The sequence below is a fragment of the Rhipicephalus microplus genome, chromosome 8 (genome assembly GCF_043290135.1).
Source record: "Rhipicephalus microplus isolate Deutch F79 chromosome 8, USDA_Rmic, whole genome shotgun sequence".
NCBI lineage: Eukaryota > Metazoa > Arthropoda > Arachnida > Ixodida > Ixodidae > Rhipicephalus > Rhipicephalus microplus.
Window position 1 is genome coordinate 41,521,696 of NC_134707.1, and position 18,973 is coordinate 41,540,668.

An 18,973-nucleotide genomic window follows, 5' to 3' on the forward strand; every position below is an offset into this window, starting at 1 on the left:
CTCGCAAGAACCCGAAACGAGGTACGGCGACAAGCGCACAGAAACGATATCTTGCGACAGTTGCGGTAATCAAGGAAAGCTAGCAGCTAAAGAGACGTGGAACAAATTCGGTTTTGTGCTGCCTTTATTCAACTTTTTTTTTTACTGAAGAGCAAATAGCACGTTCCATTTTTTTATTATAGTTTACTTATGTGGTGTAAAACTTCATAGCTAAGGGGGTTCTTGTTCAGGGCTCTGCAGAAACTGTTGCGACTGCAGTGGCAGCCGTGTGAGATACGGCTGCGACTGCGCAAAAAATAAAAATGGGCCCCTCCACAAAAGTGAAGATGGAAGCCCGCAAAACTGGAACAATAATTGGTGTAATATATTGATTTATATATTTTCGCCATACTGTTAACCATCTTGCATGGATTTTACAAAAGTGGGAGCAAAAGAAGAAAAAAAACACTCACATCAACACTGACTATAAATAAAATTTGACCGGAGTAGCTTTGCTAAACAAATACAAAATAGGTAGGAGTTAACATGCACAAAATAAAGGGACAGTGGTAATGTTATTCATGTCTTCTGGTCGTAAAAAAGAAAGAAACGTGATAAATCACACTTGTAATTGGTGCAAGTACGAGTATTGACGAGGGAGCCAATGCAAGGAAAGAATCATCACCAGGGAAATACCGCACATACGAGTAGTCTGTTTTCAGGCCTCTGATTAGCTGCTAGGCGTATTTTGCAGCATTTCTAGAGCCACCAACTGTACGCTGTTCCGTTCACGAATGCATCTAGGGGGAAAAAAAAGAATAATATAATGTGTTATTGGCGAGTATTTTTCGAGCGTGTGATCGCGTGTGTGACGTGTTTGCCTTGTTATCTTGGTCTCTACGCATCTTGGGTGGTCTATTTAAAACAACTGTGCAGTAATAACAGGAACTTCAGGCGATCACTTTTCGCTCGACTTTCGAGTGTCATCAAACCTATGCGGCGTAGTAATTAAGTAATATAGCGAACATTGGTGTAATTAATCTATGCATTGTCAATATTGTTTTCATTCAGAGAACACAAAGGCATACACTCAAAGATAACGATGCATCTCTTGCGCATGACGCGTGTAAACTCATCAACGGTGGCCGATGCTGGTATTTGCGTAAACTCGTGTAGTTAATAAAAACCCATTGTTTTAAAAAAGTAAAAATGGAAAGATGTTCCTTCCTAATGCTAGTGGTCTAGTGTGCAGCGACATTGTTCCCTTCCTTTGTTATTTCGGTGAAATCCCACATCATTATATTTACTTTTGCGCTACGCCTATTTCTTCAACGCGAATGCACTGGATCAGTCGAATTGATCAGTTGGGTGGAAACTGTTGCTGTTCGCTTTTTTAACTGCGGCCGCGATCTGCCAGAACCTAAATATATACGGATTCACTCTACCAAACTTGTAGCTTCAACGCAATGTTACAATACCAAGCGCAGTCTGCGCGAGTAGTATTCGTCGGCAACCAAACCGATACGAGGCGTTGAAGCTTACAAACTCATGTCCATTCCAGAACATGAAGCTTGACGCCACCGCGATGTTGTCGTCAACATCTGCGCGAGGTCTCTTCCTGGTGGTTGCCGCGCTGCTGCTGACTCAGTCCTTGCCCTCGGCTCGGGCCATGGGTGCGGAGAGCCAGTGCGATCCCCCGGGCGTGTGGCAGACTGGCCAGGCGCTGGACGAGACCGCCTCCAGGGCTTCCGGCGCCAACGTCAGCCTCATCGAGCCGACCCGGTCCGGGAAGCTGCAGGAGTGCGTGGACCGCTGCTGCAAGAGAGGTACGTGTGCAGGGAGGGGGGGCGAAAAAGAGGGGAAGCGACTGTGTGCAGTTGTATGAGTTTCACAATTAATCTTTAACCACTTAACGAGCTGTCCGCTACCTACCCCGTCGTGGTGGTCAAGAAGTTAAGCCTTTCGGCTGCTGACCCGCCAGTCGCGGAATCCTATCCACGCCACGGCGGCCGCTTTTTAGATGGAGGCGAAACTGCTTGAGGCCTGTGTGCTTAGATTTAGGTGCATGTTAAAGAACCCAAGGCAATTGAGTGTTTCCAGAGCCGTGCACTATGGCGTCTCTCACAATAACGTGGTGGTTTAGGGGACCTGCGTGACGCCAATATGGTTGGTTGGATGGATGGATGGATATGGCTGTACCCTTTAGATCGGGTGGTGGCTAGAGCCACCAAGCCGTAATACTTGATGAACAAAAAAAAAACTACATTCATTTTTTTTTTCTCTTAAATAGTGAGGTTGAGGATTCGTACTTTGCAGTGAAGGGTTTAATTTTCACTCGTGCCTTGACTTTAGCCACCAATCAGATAACCTCCTTCTAGTTAATTCTACCCGTTTAAAGTCTATTTTTCCCTCGCTTTCTCTAAACCCCAGTGCTTTGAAAAACTCTGTGCCATCATCCTGTACTATAGGGTGAAGCCCTTTACAGAACATTATCAAGTGTTCGGCAGTTTACGATGCGTGAGACTGCGTCACTGCATGCCAACATCGCTAAGACCGTACGACTACAGGGGGGGGGGGGCCTTAAACTGCCGTAATGAAAAGAAAATCACACCACATCCACGAGGTCAATGATGACGAGTGGATGGGGCGAAGCAGGTGACGTACAGATGGACGAACGCATGGACAGACGGACGCATGTACGGTCACACGGATGGACAGACGCACGGAAGCATGGGCGGACTGACGGACGCTTCGTGCCACTCATCATTATTCACTCTGTGGATATGCTGTGACACGGTTTTTATTGACATGCAGTGCAATGTAGCTGGCTACTAGGACAACGACGAGGACGCGGGACATGCGACCCGCGGCGTAAGGGGCTTCGGCCCTAAGTATTGCCTGCGTGTCTGCGTCTTTCTCTACAAATGTCGTCGAAAGACGATAGTCTTCTGCCAGTTGTGCTACTTGCGTCCTGGTCTCATCCGCGTGAGTTATGGAGCTGCGTGATCTACGGACACCATCTGGCTGTGGCGACGGGAAACATGAACTTGTGCAGAACCCAGGACTAGTGCCACGTTGCAGCACCGTATCATCGGCAGAAACATTTTTAATGCATAGCATCGCACTGGCAGCGCAGCTCAAGAAACACTAGCTTCTTTAGAATTTCATATATATGGGCCTATTTTCCGGCAAAAGAAAACACCACCTTAGGTATTGATGTTGCACCTCAGATAAGCGCAGTATTTGCTTTGATCGACAATGTTCACAAGAATGAACACAGCCACTACTTTAACATGGCTGGCCATTCATGAAGTGCTTAAACTTCGGCCGGGTGGATGAACTGCGTGACAGACAGACAGACCAAAGTTTCTGCGTTCAGAAAAAAAAAGACTATCAGCTTTAAAATATGCCTGCACACTGACGCCGGGCCACCTAAACCTTACACCAGACAAGAAAAAGCATTACATGTGTTCAGAACGAATAGTATTGACGTCGAACTCACTAGTATATAGTATAAACTCTGGTGTATGTTTTGAAAATTTTGTTTTCACAGACAGCACTGACATTTCAACACAACATTTTCTTGTTACACATGCATCAACAACGATGTCAAAACAGAGTTCATTTGTGGATATAAAAAGTGTTCAACCATATTGAGTGCTGGGTGTGTTTAGAACAAATGTTCAACGATTTATAGTAGAATGTACTCTACAATGTAGTTACAGTAACCTTCTCGAAGATGGCACGAAACTCAAAACGTTCTCGTGTGTTTTAAAAACGTTTTTGTGTTTTGTACACTTTGTTAACGATAGTACATGGTACTCTACTGTGGGAGAGCATCAAGCCGTCCTGTGGGCCTCATACATGATGATGTCGCAATCGACAAAAATTTGTGTTTGTTTAAAAAAATTGGTTAGCAATTTCGAGTACTTGGTACTCTACTATAGAAGAGCATAAAGCCGTCCCGTAAGTGGAAAACCCTGGCATGTTTAGAAAATGTGGGTCTGTTTAGAAGAAATTCATTTACATTATGTACAGAGCATAAATTGTGTCTAGAGAAATTTATTCTCACGAACAGTGAACACCAATTACAATCCAACAGAACATCGCTACGACACACAACAACCACAGATACACCAAAATTGTTAAAAAAAAATATATGTTTACTTATGTACTATACATGGTAAATAAAGAACACACAAATTAAACGTAAATATGTATATGTTAGGTATTTACACGGCATTTACAAGGTATTTGTGCGAGTTCTAACCGAACAATAACCTACCAGAACCAGACAGGCCTGAAAACAACCTTTCAACGTCTCAGCTCTGTAGCCGCGAAGAAACCATCGCCCATTTTCCATGTGAGTGTACGCATTCCAATGCACCAAAACATGAGCTTACTAAAGCTGTGGATAGACTAGATGATCGGTCTGTGTCGGAACAAAGTATTCTGGGTCATTGGCCGAGACCATTCTCAGCCCAGGAAGCATTGAAAGCTTTGTTACATGGCTTCAGCATCCAGACATGTGACAGGGAAATTGCGGCTTTGGAGAGGGTCATGGGCGCTCCGTGGTGACTAGTGAAACGCTGAAAACACTGGATTGAGAACCTCCAGCAGTGTCAAGGCCGTTTGGGTTGATGGAGTATTGAGCGTTTTCAAAAGCATAAATATAGTGTCCATGAGAGATCGTAGCGTCGCACGGATGTCCTGGCCTTTTTCGGGCATGGCATGGCTAACCAGCGCTGTCGTTGACTCGGTCAATGTTGGCTCGGTCTGCTGCGACCGTTCGATTCGCTGAGGGTGGCGCTGTGGCTTTGACTGTGGTTGGGCTTCCGGCTGTGTTTGTGGCTCTGGCTGCAGCTTTGGTAATGACGGCCAATTATCAGTGTCCATATTTTCTGGTGTGGTCCTGTCCTCATAAATTGACGCAGTCACGTATGTTTTAGTAAGCAAAAGAGGTCGTGTCACCTGTGAACTATACGTGTCACAGAGTGCCCTGAACCACTACGGCGTCGGGAGCGCCGCATTCTGACGACAGCAACAGCTTCCTGACGAGACGACTGGTCTCGCAACCATGTGCTTAATAATGCCCTTTTCCTTCTGTATGTTGGGGCAGTCATTTGACGAAGCGTCGTGCGACCCGAGGCAATTGTGGTACTTGAGTACCGTAGTGCAGCAGGAGTTCGTAGCATGTGGTTGGCCCAGTGCGAGCAAATTATTGTGCTCTGACACACAGCTTTCACGTGTCCAAACCTCGAACATTTGCAACATTGAAGTGGCCTTGGAATGAACGGCCGTACAGGATGCCGAAAGTGGCCCACCTTGACACGCGAGGGCCGAAATTCTCTCTTGAATGTTAGTTTTATACAGCGAGATGTGCCCATGCGAGACATATGTATGATATTGATACCATCAGCCACTGGTTTCACAAGACTGGTCAAGTTTGTGTTCGAAACAGAGATTTCGACATCATAGATGACATCATTAGTGGTACCACTGCTCAATGGGATGTACGAGCGAACTTTTATGCCATCAAGTTTCGTAATTTTGCTTATTGTGGACAGTGCAGTCTCCTGTGCAACGTCGACAGCAAGAACATTTTTTTCGTGAGTTGAGTCTCACGTCCTTTACTTTTTTTGGCACCGCCGCCTCGAGAAGCACCGAGACTGATTGTCTGTTGAGTCGCCTCAAGTTATCGGTAGCAAGCTTTGGTACAGAAATAATCGCATTGACTGCCGTTTTCTGAGTAGTTATCACGGTAGACTTGCCTGAACTCAGGGAGGACCTGGTGTTTCTGCACTTCGTCTTATGTCTTTGTACGAGTTGAAAGTCGTCCTTAGACCGTTCCTAACTGAGCAAGTAGACACTGGTATCGTCGCTGTCCGCAGCACTACGAACTCCATAGCGCTCTTTGGAAACAGACGCCATGGCCGCTGCCATTCCCGGCGAGGGTGTGAAAACGTTTATACTTGCATCGGTTCCAGAACGAGGCCAAGATTTGGTGGTGCAGGCAGAAATAGTAAGAAATAGTAAGGTTGTAGTGATGCCTTTACCTCTTCGGGGGATGGTGGGACGTGCAGAGAATCAGCAGCTTGTTGAGGAAAGCGAAGCAAACATCTAAGCATAGGTGGCATTATATCACAGTTCGTCCGCATTGCCGAACATCACATCTCTTCGAAATGCGCCAAATATTAGTATAGATCACGCGTAGGAAGCGGCTGTGAGGGTGGTGTCTGCGTGGTCATAAGAACAGGTGATTGTGACTGCCCAAACCACGATTGCTTCGCATAGCCTAGCACCTCAGGGTGTGCACTGGGGTTTGTCTACAACGCCATGCAGCAGCCGTCAGAGACAATTCAACGCTGGGATTCAATGCTAGAAGCGTTCACGTAATTCATGATGCCAAGCTCACATCAGGGGAAACGGCGTTTTGGAGCGCAAGGCGATGCGTAACTTCGCTGCAGTTTCGGCCAGCTTCTCAGAAACGCGTCAACGAATGCGGGACGAATGTGTATAGAAAAAGTGGGTGACGATTTATAGTACTGTAGATACTCTACTATGGGAGAGCATATAGCCGCCCCATGAGCGTACGTTACATAGTCATCACAATGAAAAAACATAAAAACATTTGCCGATTTCGGGAATGGTAAATATTCCAGTATAGATAAGCTCAATGGGCGTGCTTGCTTTGCTGATCTCCTTAGAAAAAAGGTCAAAGTGTTGGCAAAATTTAGTGGAGATCAAGTTGCCGATACTGATTGATATGTGTTACTTTTGTCGGCAACAGTGGCCTCTTAATTTGTGTATAGGCTAATACTTACGTTAGAAGAACAAAGGCACATTATCCCTGAACCGGCATCGCGCGAGAAGGCCGGAGTTTTCCGCGTAAACGGCACGCAAGAAAGTGCTGGCTTCATATCAGCACGTACATTAAACGCTCGTGGATTCGACACTCGTTCATTCGTAGTCAGATAATTCGCATGTGTTCCCTGGCCCCACCCAGCGTATGCATCGCTTATTGACCTCAAACTCTTAATTCGGTCATATTTTGCAGCAGCGCCATCACTTCAGGGCAGCACAGAGCATGATATTCCACAGAAAACCGTGGTTAATCCTTCTTTTTAAGAATCAGTATAACGCGAAAGTGAAACGTGACCTAACAGAGTTAGTTAAGCGTTTATTGTGCATTGTTTCGCCAGAAGGTCGAATTAATGAATTTTACAGGAGCAAATTGCAATGTCCCGCGAAGAATGACAAGTAGCTCGAAACTTGCAGCGCGCACCTCAAACAGACAGCACGCGCGAAATGAGCATACCGAGGACGAGCGAGGACAAACAACTGTCACAGCTAGACACTCAAAGCCCGCTGCTCAAACAGACACTTGAAATCAACGTACATGTATACACAGGATGAGCGCGAAAAACTGACAAAATTCTTGCTTCTTCGTGTGCGAGAAGCGTGCTTGTTTCATAACTGCGGCGGTGGCAGCAAGTGAAGTGACCTTTGTGCTCTACCGAGTCATGAGTCTGATAATCGCACGCGCAGGAGATACCACGCTCCATGCAGGTGGTGCTTACCGAAATGCGAGGGGCGACGTACTTTAGAGCGGGCCCAATGCGAGCCCGTCGCGTCAGCTCGCTTCTGATGAGGAAAACGCGTTGAAGTTGTAGAGCTCAGAGGACTGTTCAACGGTGTGTTGTATATAAATTGCCTGCCGTTAACAAGTTCGAGAGGGTTCGCTCTGTGGCGTAGTAGTTAGCGTCGAGCGCTAAGGAGCGTGAGGTTGCTGGTTCGACCGCTGCGGAACTCTTTCTTCTCGTATTCTTTGCAATCTGTTGCAGATCACGCTTCAGAATAAGACACTGTAGTCTTTAGCCGCGTTCACATTAAAAATGATGTCGCAAATCACAAAAAGTGTGACTCTTGCGCTACTCTTACAGGAAATAACTACTGTATTTGCATATTCTTCAAGAAAAGGAAAGTGCATATTTACCCATTGTTTTCCAGGTGCTTTCAGTAATTCACCTTTCGGTTAATTCGGACAGTGTTTGCGGTGCCTTTGAAAATAAATTAACCAGCTTTTACGGTATTGTACTATGTTATTCTGATACACCACACATCTAGCTGCTTCTCAGATTCACTGGAAGCTTCCCCTCCAGGATTTTTACCCTTTCACCAGGAGAAGGAAGCCAGCCGGCCAGAGAAATGCATCTTCAAGAAGTCAGCCCGGCTTCACAGCCTGGACCGAACGGCAACTGCCTTACTAAGACGGGTAGTTGCCGGATCGCCCAAGTACAACAACGTCGAGGCAATCTGTCCTTCCCTGTCCTTCCGTTTTTATTTTCCTCATCTTGTATAACCTCTTTGCATATGCCAAACAAAACGACAGTACACAAACACAAGGAAAGCATAGGGGAATCAATACTTCGCATGCAGCTGCTGCAGCTCTCAGGGGTAGTTTAACGCGACAGCGTTAAAGAGCTTGTTTCGCAGAAATTCCGTCGTAGGCGAAGGCGGTGTGTCTTTGAGCAAAAAATCATCATCGTCTGCATGACGGAAAAATTGAGAATGATGCAAACAAAATAAAAAATAATCCTTGATCAGAGTGGGGGCCGAACCAGGGTCGTTTGGGTCCGAGTGGGGATTGATAATGGGTTGTTTGCGTGGCAAGCGTATGTTATGCCACAGGAACACGCGTCTGCTTGCGAATACAGGGAAAACATTTTCTCTGCCTGGAAATGTAGTGAAAGCGGCTTCCATGCTTTACAAACAGACGCGTCTTGTAGACATGCAGACGCGTCTTATAGACATGCTTCACAATGCAACATGAAATACCCCAGTAATAATGCGTGGTACAAGCGCCCATTGCCAGCGGGCGTCAGAATATGCGATTATAATAATGGTTTCGTGGTTTAAAGCCGGTCACCCAATACAAAATGCACACACACTGCTGCGCCTATTCCCTTGCACCCACGTAGAGGGTGCATAGCAAGTTCGAAATTGTTTCATGCACTTAGTGATTAGAGTATGCACTAGGAGCAAGACATCGCTACCGTGTTGAACTTTTAAAGCATAATCTTCAGGGGTCACTAGCTTTAGGGTTCACTATTTTTTTCTGTACTTTTGCGCAGATGATTGCAGCGTCGCCACTGTCAAGGTCCAAGACAAAGGTACTGTGCTCTGCGCTCTCTTCAACTGCAAACCACCAGAGAAATGCATCTTCAAGAAGTCAGCCCGGCTTCTTAGCCTGGACCGTACGGCAACCGCCTTTCTAAGACGGGTAGTGGCCGGATGGCCCAAGTACAGTAACGTCGAGGTACACACCGGCAATCTGACCTCCGCCAATTCCTCGTCAAGTTTGACGTCGTCGCCGACTATCGATACGACGTTACCGTTCGTCGCTGAAGTGACTACCGCCAAAATGGCCACGACAGCCTTCGGGGACAAGTCGACGGCGACCACTGTGTCGGCTGCTAAGCTCAACACGGAAGACAGCGACGCCAACAGCCCCGCCGTGACGACGGAGAGTGTCACAGCAGCCTCCGGTGTGAACGCTTCCACGACGTCCACGACGCGAGCACCTCTGGGACTTAGTGGCATATTAGATCTCCTGAACCACGTTGCCGAGTCAAGGACTAACTCCGGACCTCACGAGGGAACAGCTTTGTCTACAGACAGTGCCAATCACACTTCGGAGGGGACAACATCGGTGACGTCTTCAACGACAGAATCGTCGACCCGATCGTCCTCCACCACGCTCGCTAGCGAGGACATGCCTCCACCAGCGTATTCCGACATGCCCGTAGCGTCTACGTCGACCAAAGGGACGACCAGCACCACCACGACAGTGTCATCCGCTTTGGAGGCTTCCATGAAGAAGATCCTTCCCACGAACACCTTCGACGATGATGCCTGGTGGTCGAGGTTGTCGGCCCCTATGAAGCCCTCTAACCCGTCGACGAACGCAACCAGCATCACTCCCGAGAGCCTGAACGTGACTGAGAAGTCAACTGAGGCAGCGGCCAAGACCAACGACCTCAGGGGACCCATCCAGATCTTCGCACCTACGACGCTGAACGTCGACCTGACGGCCGCCAAAACGTCTCCCTCCATAAGCCTAGTGATAGGCCTGTGTCTCGGCCTTCTCCTAATCTTCGTCGTTATGGGTCTTATCGGCCGAAGGATTCTGGACGTGTGGCAAAGGAGGCACTACTCCAAGATGGACTTCCTCGTCGACGGCATGTACCACGTGACGTGAGCCGCGGAGTCGTAGTTTGGAACTGCAGCGCGTTACGAACAAAGTCTCTTGTGTAGTGCAAGTGCCAGACGACGGTCTCCAATGTAATGAATAACCGTGTGAAAGGGATGTGTGATCGCAGTGGATGATAGTTAAAAAGCCCTCGAAAACACTTGCTCCTTTTGCGTAGTGTGCTGGCGTCCACACAGCCCCGTTTTTTTTTTTACGCACAAGTGTACTTAGATACAGAAAGTTTCTTGTTCTACTATAAACCACGGTAATCTACTCAGTTTATAAATATTGGCATGACTACTGCCGTGAAAGCTCCGCAATCACGCATACGTTGAAAGCACGTATACGTTGAGTAGTAGTGCATTTGTGACTTTGCGAACATAGGATCCAAACAAAACCTTACAGAACACCAACCCGAAATTACTTTTGTGCACTTAAACCTTTGCGGTGTGTAGATTTTTACCGAAAACATGAGATCTGCGGTCTTTTCATCACGAATCACTCTATTAGAGTTTCCTGCAGAAAAGTAACAATGCTGGAGGCTGAAGCCGCTGTAAACTGCTGTGTTTTTGAGGGCTTTCAGGTGTTTCTTTATATAGATATATCTGTTCTTGTTACATGTGGCGACCATCACGTGGGCTCCAGATCAAGTTTTGTACAGACATTAACTTTTGGATGGCAGGTTTGTTTGATACAGGAGTGCACGACCGTATGCCGCAGCAAAGGAGAGATTTTTTTTGTTGTTGGTTGATTGTTTGCCAAACTCCGTGCAGTTTTTTGTGTCCGTGTTTCCCAGTGAACATCAAAACCCCTAATCAGACGCAGTCTGCTGGCGAGACTTATCCTACATTCATTGTCTAAAGAAACCTCGGTCGTGTAAGATATGGTGGACAGGTGTTGCTCATAGCTAAGAGAACAGCGTAAGTTAAATGCAGATTTGGTTACCCAGGACTAAGTCCACTTGGCAACCCTGCACAGAGTAAAGATGTTTAAATGACTTTAGTAGCTGAGAAAGAGTGGGTCGGGTGTTAATCTGTACAGCCATGATTTCAATGAACAATACCTAAGATCTTGCTGAATACGAAAGGTCTTCCATCTAGATTTATTACGCATGGAGCAGACGTTGTAAAGTGAGCCGCTTACCTTCTAGGGACATCTTCTTGACAACTGCGGTTATTACTACTGAGCATATTCTTTATTGCAGTCAATAGAGTGTGTGCTTTGTTGGGCATGGATGATGTCATATTTCTCACTTTAAGGAAGACAAATTAGCAGGCGAAGTAGTGAATTCATACAATAGTAAGTGAAATTTTGTGTCACTTCTGTAATGAATGGCGTGCCAGTGCTTTATATACTAGTTTGTGTGTTTGTATAAAGATATAAATGAGGCGTGTGCTCCTTTATGTGCTCGGTTTCAATTTTCAAAGTACTTAGTATTTAGAATTACGCTTTATTACATGCGTTCATTCTGCATAGCCAAATCGATTAGTGTGACTGGAGAGATGAAAGTATCTCTGTGCGCTCAACATTTTCTGAGAAATTACTGTGTATGGTCTACATGTCACGTTGTGTATCTCATCTCAGGGACCCGAGAAGGGCACAATTTAATTAGGAATGACCAAAATTATCCTATATGACCCGCGGATTTGCTACCTGTTGCATTACAGCCTACATTCGTGATTTCTTTGAAGGAAATAGTAATCAGCCGAATGGCGATATTCATTAAATTGATTTTTTCTCAATTGCACCATAACAAAGGAAGTACACTTTACCGTACATATCTTCAGTGTCCAATAATACGAACATATCAAGTCACAACGAAATATAGGCACCTTCACGTGAGATCATATAACATGGAAACATCATAGGCATCATAGCACGACCAACTCATTGTCATTTGGTCTGTTACGTGTAGACTCTCCACACCGCAGGAACATGTCGTCTGAAGTCTTCCCCTTATCTTTCGAGCATGGAAATTGTGAGAGTCGTCACAGGACCCAATTGCCCATTAGCGAGTTCTTGTGCTTGCGCAACGCCTCTCGGCTTCTGGATTCGCGACCATGGTATACAGTGACGTGCTGCTCACCGGATATGCTGTGTGTGTATGCATGCGAAAAAATGACACCAAGGCATACCTACCGGCTTTACAGGTGATGGACATTACTTCCCTTCCTTTTAAATGAGACTGCAACTATGCAGCCTTCTCAATGCTGAACATTTGTCTTTATTTTTGCATGCTGTTATGGAAGCCAAGGAGATATCGACGAGGGAACCAAGTTTGGGCGTAATGGAACTATACTCTGTTCTTTTTGAGCTAAAGCCGTTCAGGGCAAGGCGTAACAGGATTGGCTCAGCCGTAATCACAAGAATTATATCGTTTAAGGCAGGACCGATTCAAACGATTTGATTCTCATGCTCATATGCATACACAATCTATGCTTCCATAACTGTATGCTTGCTGGGAATATTGGAACCTAGTTACAGAAGTGGCATGCTACATTTTCGTTATTTGAACTGCACACGCTTAGGGAAAATAGACTGCGCATCAACCAAAACATCCACCAAACAATCAGCCTAAGCGTCTTCCTATACGTGGAGCAACCTTCCCGCTGTGTCTGGCCAAAAAGGAACCACGTTTTCTTTTTCTTCTAAATGCCGGAAACATCAGTTTCAAGTCCCGATGGAGTGAAACAACATCAGGAATGATCAAACAAAAGCAAACCTTATTCAGATAGACTTTTTTCAGCAGCCAGCTTTAATGAGAGTACGCTTCATACCACACAGTCTCTCAGAAGTGGCGTTGCGCTGTTTGTAGGTATTTCCCACGCTATGATTTGTTCCCCACAAATCCCGCGAGTGATAAATATTCACTGCATTATCAGTAATGTTATATTTGTTAGCCATATAAAGTGATTTCTTGAACTGTAGGCATATCTCAACAACTTTACTTTTGAAGAATTCATTGCTGAATAGCACTGAAATACTGACAGTGTCACTTTTGCTCTTGCACACTTTTTATTTAACTTTCAAAAGTGCTAACATGTTTCCAGAGCTTGGGACACTTTGAACAATGTATTTTAGATGTGTGCCGACCGGCCATTGATTATTTGTGACGAGCACTGTCGTTTACTGTGCTGCATAGCATTAATACTGTGAAACGTACACAAATGAAACTTCGAACAAATGCTTCATGTATGTTCCTTTCTTTTATTTTTTGTCACTCTTCAGTGCATTTTCAACTTTACAGCTGTTGTGCTTCGAGGTGGACTATCAGTTGTTATGGTTGTAAGTCCCGTACTTCATTTTGTTCGATCATTTTTGTGCGTGCGTGTGCGTGTGGGACAATGCAATCTTCAAGTGTCACAGGGACCTTTTTATACACGCACGACGCACTTAATGCAGTTTCAAGGAGCTGTGCGCCTTGACACGCGATTTTGTGGTAACAATCGTGCTAGACCAGAACTATATGTTGTTGCGAGGTTTACTGTTCTAAGGTTCTTTTTTTTTAAGGTGTCGGTGTTGAATTTAAAATATTTTCAACAGAGGTGAGTGGTGGTGCTAATTCCATTGTGGCAATTTCCTTAACACTGTTGTGATGAAACGCGTTTGCGCAGCTTGTTGATAAATTAAAGAAAAAAAAAGCAGACTACAACGTGATGTCCTTCTATTCCAGTCTCGCAGTACCATCCGTTCCGTGGCCGCTCCCCCGCGCTGGGTTGCGCCGGGACTAAAAGGAACAATCAACCAACCATACGGCCCCTTAACCACCCAGAGGCCGCAGTTGAGTTGTCATGTTGTAGTTACGTGCGAGTCCACAACGAACACGTAGCCGCGAGAATTTTCGCCATAATGGTGAATTAATAGCGGAGTTACGCGCGTTTGATGCTTGGGATGCTGTCCTATAGGTCGTTTCGACCTTTCGTTCTCTGTGTGCGAGGAATATAAGCTGTGTGCGCGCATACCGGCAGGTAGACAGGTTATTCCTGCTGCGGAAATCATCAGATTCAGCTGGTGGCGTCACAATCAACGCTATGGAGGCAGAAGGGCCTATGGAAGAGTATGGGTTTGTTCTTATCTGGTGGCGCTCTCATGGCGCGTAGTACGGCCGTGTTTGGCGCTGTGGATTGTGACAGCATTCTGAACTCGATGCGCGTATTTGTTTGATGTCGAGAGTGTTTATTTTAATGTTTGCTTGAAATATTTGAGGCGGGTATAGGAAGCCTTTAGAGTGACTGGAAGTCAACGGCGTTAAAATAGGTATTTGTGTCCTAGCACCTTATAGGCGGACTCGACAAAGTCACGAGGTAAGTGCCTTACATTTCACAAAACGCATGCATAGCTGAGTCGGCGCCCATGAAATCACCGCTTTTTTTTTTATTCGTACATTCGCATGAGTGCGCCTTTAAACGGGAAAGCTGGCGTTTGAGCAAAACAAAAATGCATGGGTTGGGGCTGGTAGGGAGCCGGCATGTGGAACACACTCGATGAACGCGTTACATGAACATGAGAGAGAATCGTGCCCGAAGGTGTATAGTCCTTCACTTGCAGCGTTCAGTGTTCATCCCAGTATGAACACGAATGCAACGGCATCATCTCGTCACTGTGCTTGCACTTGAACGCGCGTCTGAAGCGATCGCTGCTGCCGAGATGCGCGTTCACCAGAATGCGGGCAGGTATGCCCATCCTGTGTTTCACCTTGTAACGCTCAGAGCCGCGCGGTTCGCACATGCCCATCGTGTACACGATGTAGAAGAGCATGTCGGCTGTGAACTCCGGTTCAATCCGAAGCCCGTCGGGATAGTACTTGGACACCTTCTCCTTGTAGAACCTTTGCAAGGGATCCAGCAACGCACCCTGGGCAATGAACTCTTCGAAGAAGGTCTGGTGGTTGCTGTTGATGAGCATGTCCTTGAGAGAGAGCGCGTACAGGTCTCGGTAGCAGGACCTGATCTTCGTTAGCTTCGAGTCATCAGCCGGAGACCACCAGTGCGTGCTTATCGAGGAGTCCCGGAGGAAGGTCTGCGTGCCACGGCCGTCGATGACTGCGAGCATCGCCTTCAGGACGGGCGCCCCAATCAGCGGCACCATCAAAAGGGGATCGTCGAACTCTTGCATCTTGTCGATGAGCCCGAACATGGCTGGTGGCAGGTAAAGCGTGTGTGTCTCGGCCATGTATTTGGGCTCCGTTGAGAACGCCGAACCCGGGAAGAAGTCGCCACCGTAGTTGAGGTCGCGACCGGGCACATCTTCGAGCAGGGCGGCCACTTGCCGTGGCTTGCCGAAATACTTCTCGTTTCTGGCGTACGTGAGCTCGTCATGGGGCGTGGCCCCAAGCAGGTCTACCTTCAGGGTCCTGAGTCGCTTAAGGGCGTCCCGCCGACTGTCTGTTTCGGTGAACCAAGCACGGACGTACTTCTTCAGAGCCTTCTTGAGGTCGGCGATCAGGTTCTGTATCACTCGGGCCTTGGGCTTCTCCGGGGACCACTCGGTGACCCCAAGAACCTTGAGCGCCAGCAGTCGCATGCCGTGTCGGTAGGACTTTTCGGTGAGGCTCAAGCAGCCCTGGACCTGCAATGGGACGCCCGTCACAGTTTGCTCGAGCCCTAGGGGTATCAGGAATGACATGTTCTGGATGAGCGGCGCGATCTGGGTCAGAGTCGAGTAGATGATCAGATTGGCCACGTCTAGCGGCGACGTCGCGTTTCGCAGCACAGACATGAGGTTCATGAGGTACTTGTGGTCGAGGGCGTGGACCTCACGCCGGTTTCCTACCAGGGCCATCATAAGTGGGTCCCAGAACTCGTCACCGGCGCGAAGGTTCTCGGTCTCAACTGTACGGTCGGCGAGGGTAACAAAGTCCCGCGAGACAATTCGGGCCAGGGCGAGTTCCAGCTTCACGATGGCTTGTGGGAGGGCACCAGCCCGTCGGCCTTGAAGCGCCACGCGTATAACTTTTTTGTAGTCTTCTTCCTTGGCCGTGGGATACAGATACTGGAACCTGCAGCATATATTTCCCTTTGTTACCTAAAAAACCTAACATGGTGGTTATTGCTGAAGGGTGAGTACGCATATCCATTACAAATCAAAGGGAGAGTAAACGAAGCGTTAAATACGACATGCATGAGTTATATATACGGCTAGACAATTTCATGGAGAATGTACAAGTAAACAAGGCAAGTAAAATTACAAGCAGTACTTCTTATTCTGAAAAATCATTGTTTTGTTGTTGTTTGTGTGAACAGAGGTGCACAGGTTAAGGCCCTGACTCAAGGGAACAGGCTATTTGAATGTGTGGCTCGGCTAAACAACAAATGAGGCCTAACTATTGGTAGCGTGAGCATGGGGGTGGCCTACTTGGTGCATGTGCTGAGTTCGATTTGACAGGCCAGCAGCGGGAAAAATGTATTGTCGATTTTAAGCGAGCTATAATGAAAACACTTACACATGCTAATTGCACTATCCGAAGACAGATGGCACGGCTCAGAAAAGTTTGTGCTGAAACAATTTCTCTGAGAGACGCAGCTAGTAACTATAATATTACGCCATCTTACATACACGTTCGAGAACTACATTTGGATTATGAAGTAGGCTCTGCTCTGAAGGACTGTTAAACGAGTATGACCATCTGCGATTCGTTAAGGTGCACGTAAACTGTGCGCACGTGTTGCATTTCACTCCCTGTGAAAATGGGGGAACGTGGTCTCGGAGTCAGGATCGAGCTAACGATCCGTGCGCCGATCAAAGCATCCTTCGCGATCTCTGCATTGCCCGAATTCTGGCAAGCATTCGCCGACTTGTTTCAACAGTACTCAGACACACAGGCTGGTGCAGCTTATATCTATACAGCTGACGCGCACGTATTTGTTAGTCAAGACCTGAGCAGAACCGGCATCAGTCTTCCACAAGATGGTGGCGAGTGCTTCATTTAGTGAACCACTAGTGCAGTGTTAAGCATGATAAACTGTGGTGACGTACAGCTGCGACTAACTGTGAAGTTGATCAGGATCTTCAAAGAAGAAGTGCGGTCAGTTACGAAGCATAATTTAACATCACTTTGCTTAACAGTAATCCAACTATAGGCTCCTGTGATCGTTGCTGATAAAACTAATCGTTGTTATAATTAGCAACATGTTTTGCTGTATACAGACAACATAGCTAACATTTAAAAGGATCTTCACCCCATGCGTATGTCACGAGGAAACGAACAGCACACGTATGTATTCACTCATCCGTCATTCATAAGGAATTCATTGAAAAGTGCCACGTTTAATTATGAGCTTTGGCCCATAACTTAGAAATCGCAAAATTTTAAGAATTACCTCGCTAAGGGCAGCATGGGAGAATCCACGTAAAGCGTGTCATTTCTAAGCGTGGAGCGCAACTCGCCGACGTACGCCTTCAGGAGCGGCGTCGACCGAAAAAATTTCGCCACGTACGCCACCAGCTTGGGCAGCGTACTGACCGAGGTGATCTTCTCCAGGGGCCAGATGGGAAAGCGAGGCCTGATGCTACTCAACGTGCGCGGGTTCTTGGGATTCACGCAGTCTGAAAAGAACGCCGCCGCATTGCGCTCCCACGGCATGGCGGACGCCTTGTTCCTCAGGTACGCCGTCAGCTCGTTCATGAGACGAGCCACCGCCTGCGTTCGGAAGTCCAGCGAATCCTGCTGGTCCCGTTCGCTCTCCGTGGTCTCCTGCGTTGATGACGCGAACCACTTGGCCGAACAGACGTGCGAGTAGAAGTCGTGGCAGGGCTTGATTGTCCAGTCCAGCTTGGACGTCAGGTACTGGCTCAGCCACCGACACTGGGGTTTGCCACACTCGTTCCGCCGTCGCCGCTCCCCGCTGCCGTCGTCGGCAATCTCCTTCCAGGAGTCGTAGTTGTTGACGAACGCCGAATCTGGGGCGTCCTGTCGGGCCTGCATGGCGCCCAGGTTCTCCTCCGAGGCATCGACGCCGTCGCCGTTGAGCTTCTTACTACGGTGAGAATGTTGACTACGTCTCCGGCTGTGTCGTCGCTTCTTGTGCTTCTTGTGTTTCTTGTGCGTCTTGGCGCTTCGCTTCGGGGTGCCCTTCTTGCGCAGGATGACCGTGGGGACGCGGGACGGCGACGCGACGCTGGAGACCGGCGCGTAGTACACCGGCGAGGACGATGGGGCCAGGACGGCGGACGGCGGGGTGTCGAGCTCGAGGCTTCCGGGCGTCCAGAACCGAGACGCCACGATGTTGAAGAGCGTCACACTGCATATGATGATGGCCGTGATGCAGCCTAGGAAAAAGAGCACGGAGCGAAGGTTCAAGTAGACGACGTTATTGTCATCGTTCATCTTGAACGTCTGGTCGCACCGCGGTTGCTCGGAAAAGAACGTCTTGCTCGGTTTGTCCACCCCCATATCTCACCGCCGCCCGCCGCCGTCCGGCTGTCACGGTAATGATGATGGCCATGGCGAGGATGAAAGCACCCATGGAAACGACAGCGGAAATGGAGCACAAGAAATACGAAGAAAGCCCTCTTGTTGAATGTGCGTCAATGAGAAGGAATGAAGATGGGGGACCTATAATCAAAGGTCAGCGATGTTTTTACAATAATTAACTGCGGTGAAAGGAGATTATTGGTTCTAATGATCATGATCTTAACCTGAGGCACTAACCCACTTCATGAATTGATTTATATTTAATGTTCAACCAGAGCAAAGAGTCGCCCACTGCATGCTCTAGGGCGCATCCATAAGGGCCTCATAAG

General features: G+C 47.5%; 2 protein-coding genes across 2 annotated transcripts in view; one reads left to right on the forward strand and one right to left on the reverse strand.

Moving 5' to 3' along the window:
- Positions 1–10,649, forward strand: part of LOC119164411 (uncharacterized) — a 53,471-nt gene extending 42,822 nt beyond the window's left edge. The window contains exons 2-3 of the mRNA XM_037416600.2: positions 1,541–1,805; positions 9,114–10,649. Of these exons, the coding sequence (XP_037272497.2) occupies positions 1,544–1,805; positions 9,114–10,240 (1,389 nt within the window). The 5' untranslated portion in view covers positions 1,541–1,543 and the 3' untranslated portion in view covers positions 10,241–10,649. The remainder of the gene's footprint in view (positions 1–1,540; positions 1,806–9,113) is intronic.
- A 3,918-nt stretch (positions 10,650–14,567) lies between these two features.
- On the reverse strand, positions 14,568–18,751 carry LOC119165361 (endothelin-converting enzyme 1). The gene is made up of 2 exons (XM_037417540.2): positions 17,551–18,751; positions 14,568–16,229 (listed from the first exon to the last, which is right to left on the reverse strand). The coding sequence occupies exons 1-2, from the start codon at positions 18,621–18,623 to the stop codon at positions 14,783–14,785; spliced, it is 2,520 nt and encodes an 839-aa protein (XP_037273437.2). The 5' UTR covers positions 18,624–18,751; the 3' UTR covers positions 14,568–14,782.
- Between the last annotated feature and the right edge of the window lie 222 nt (positions 18,752–18,973).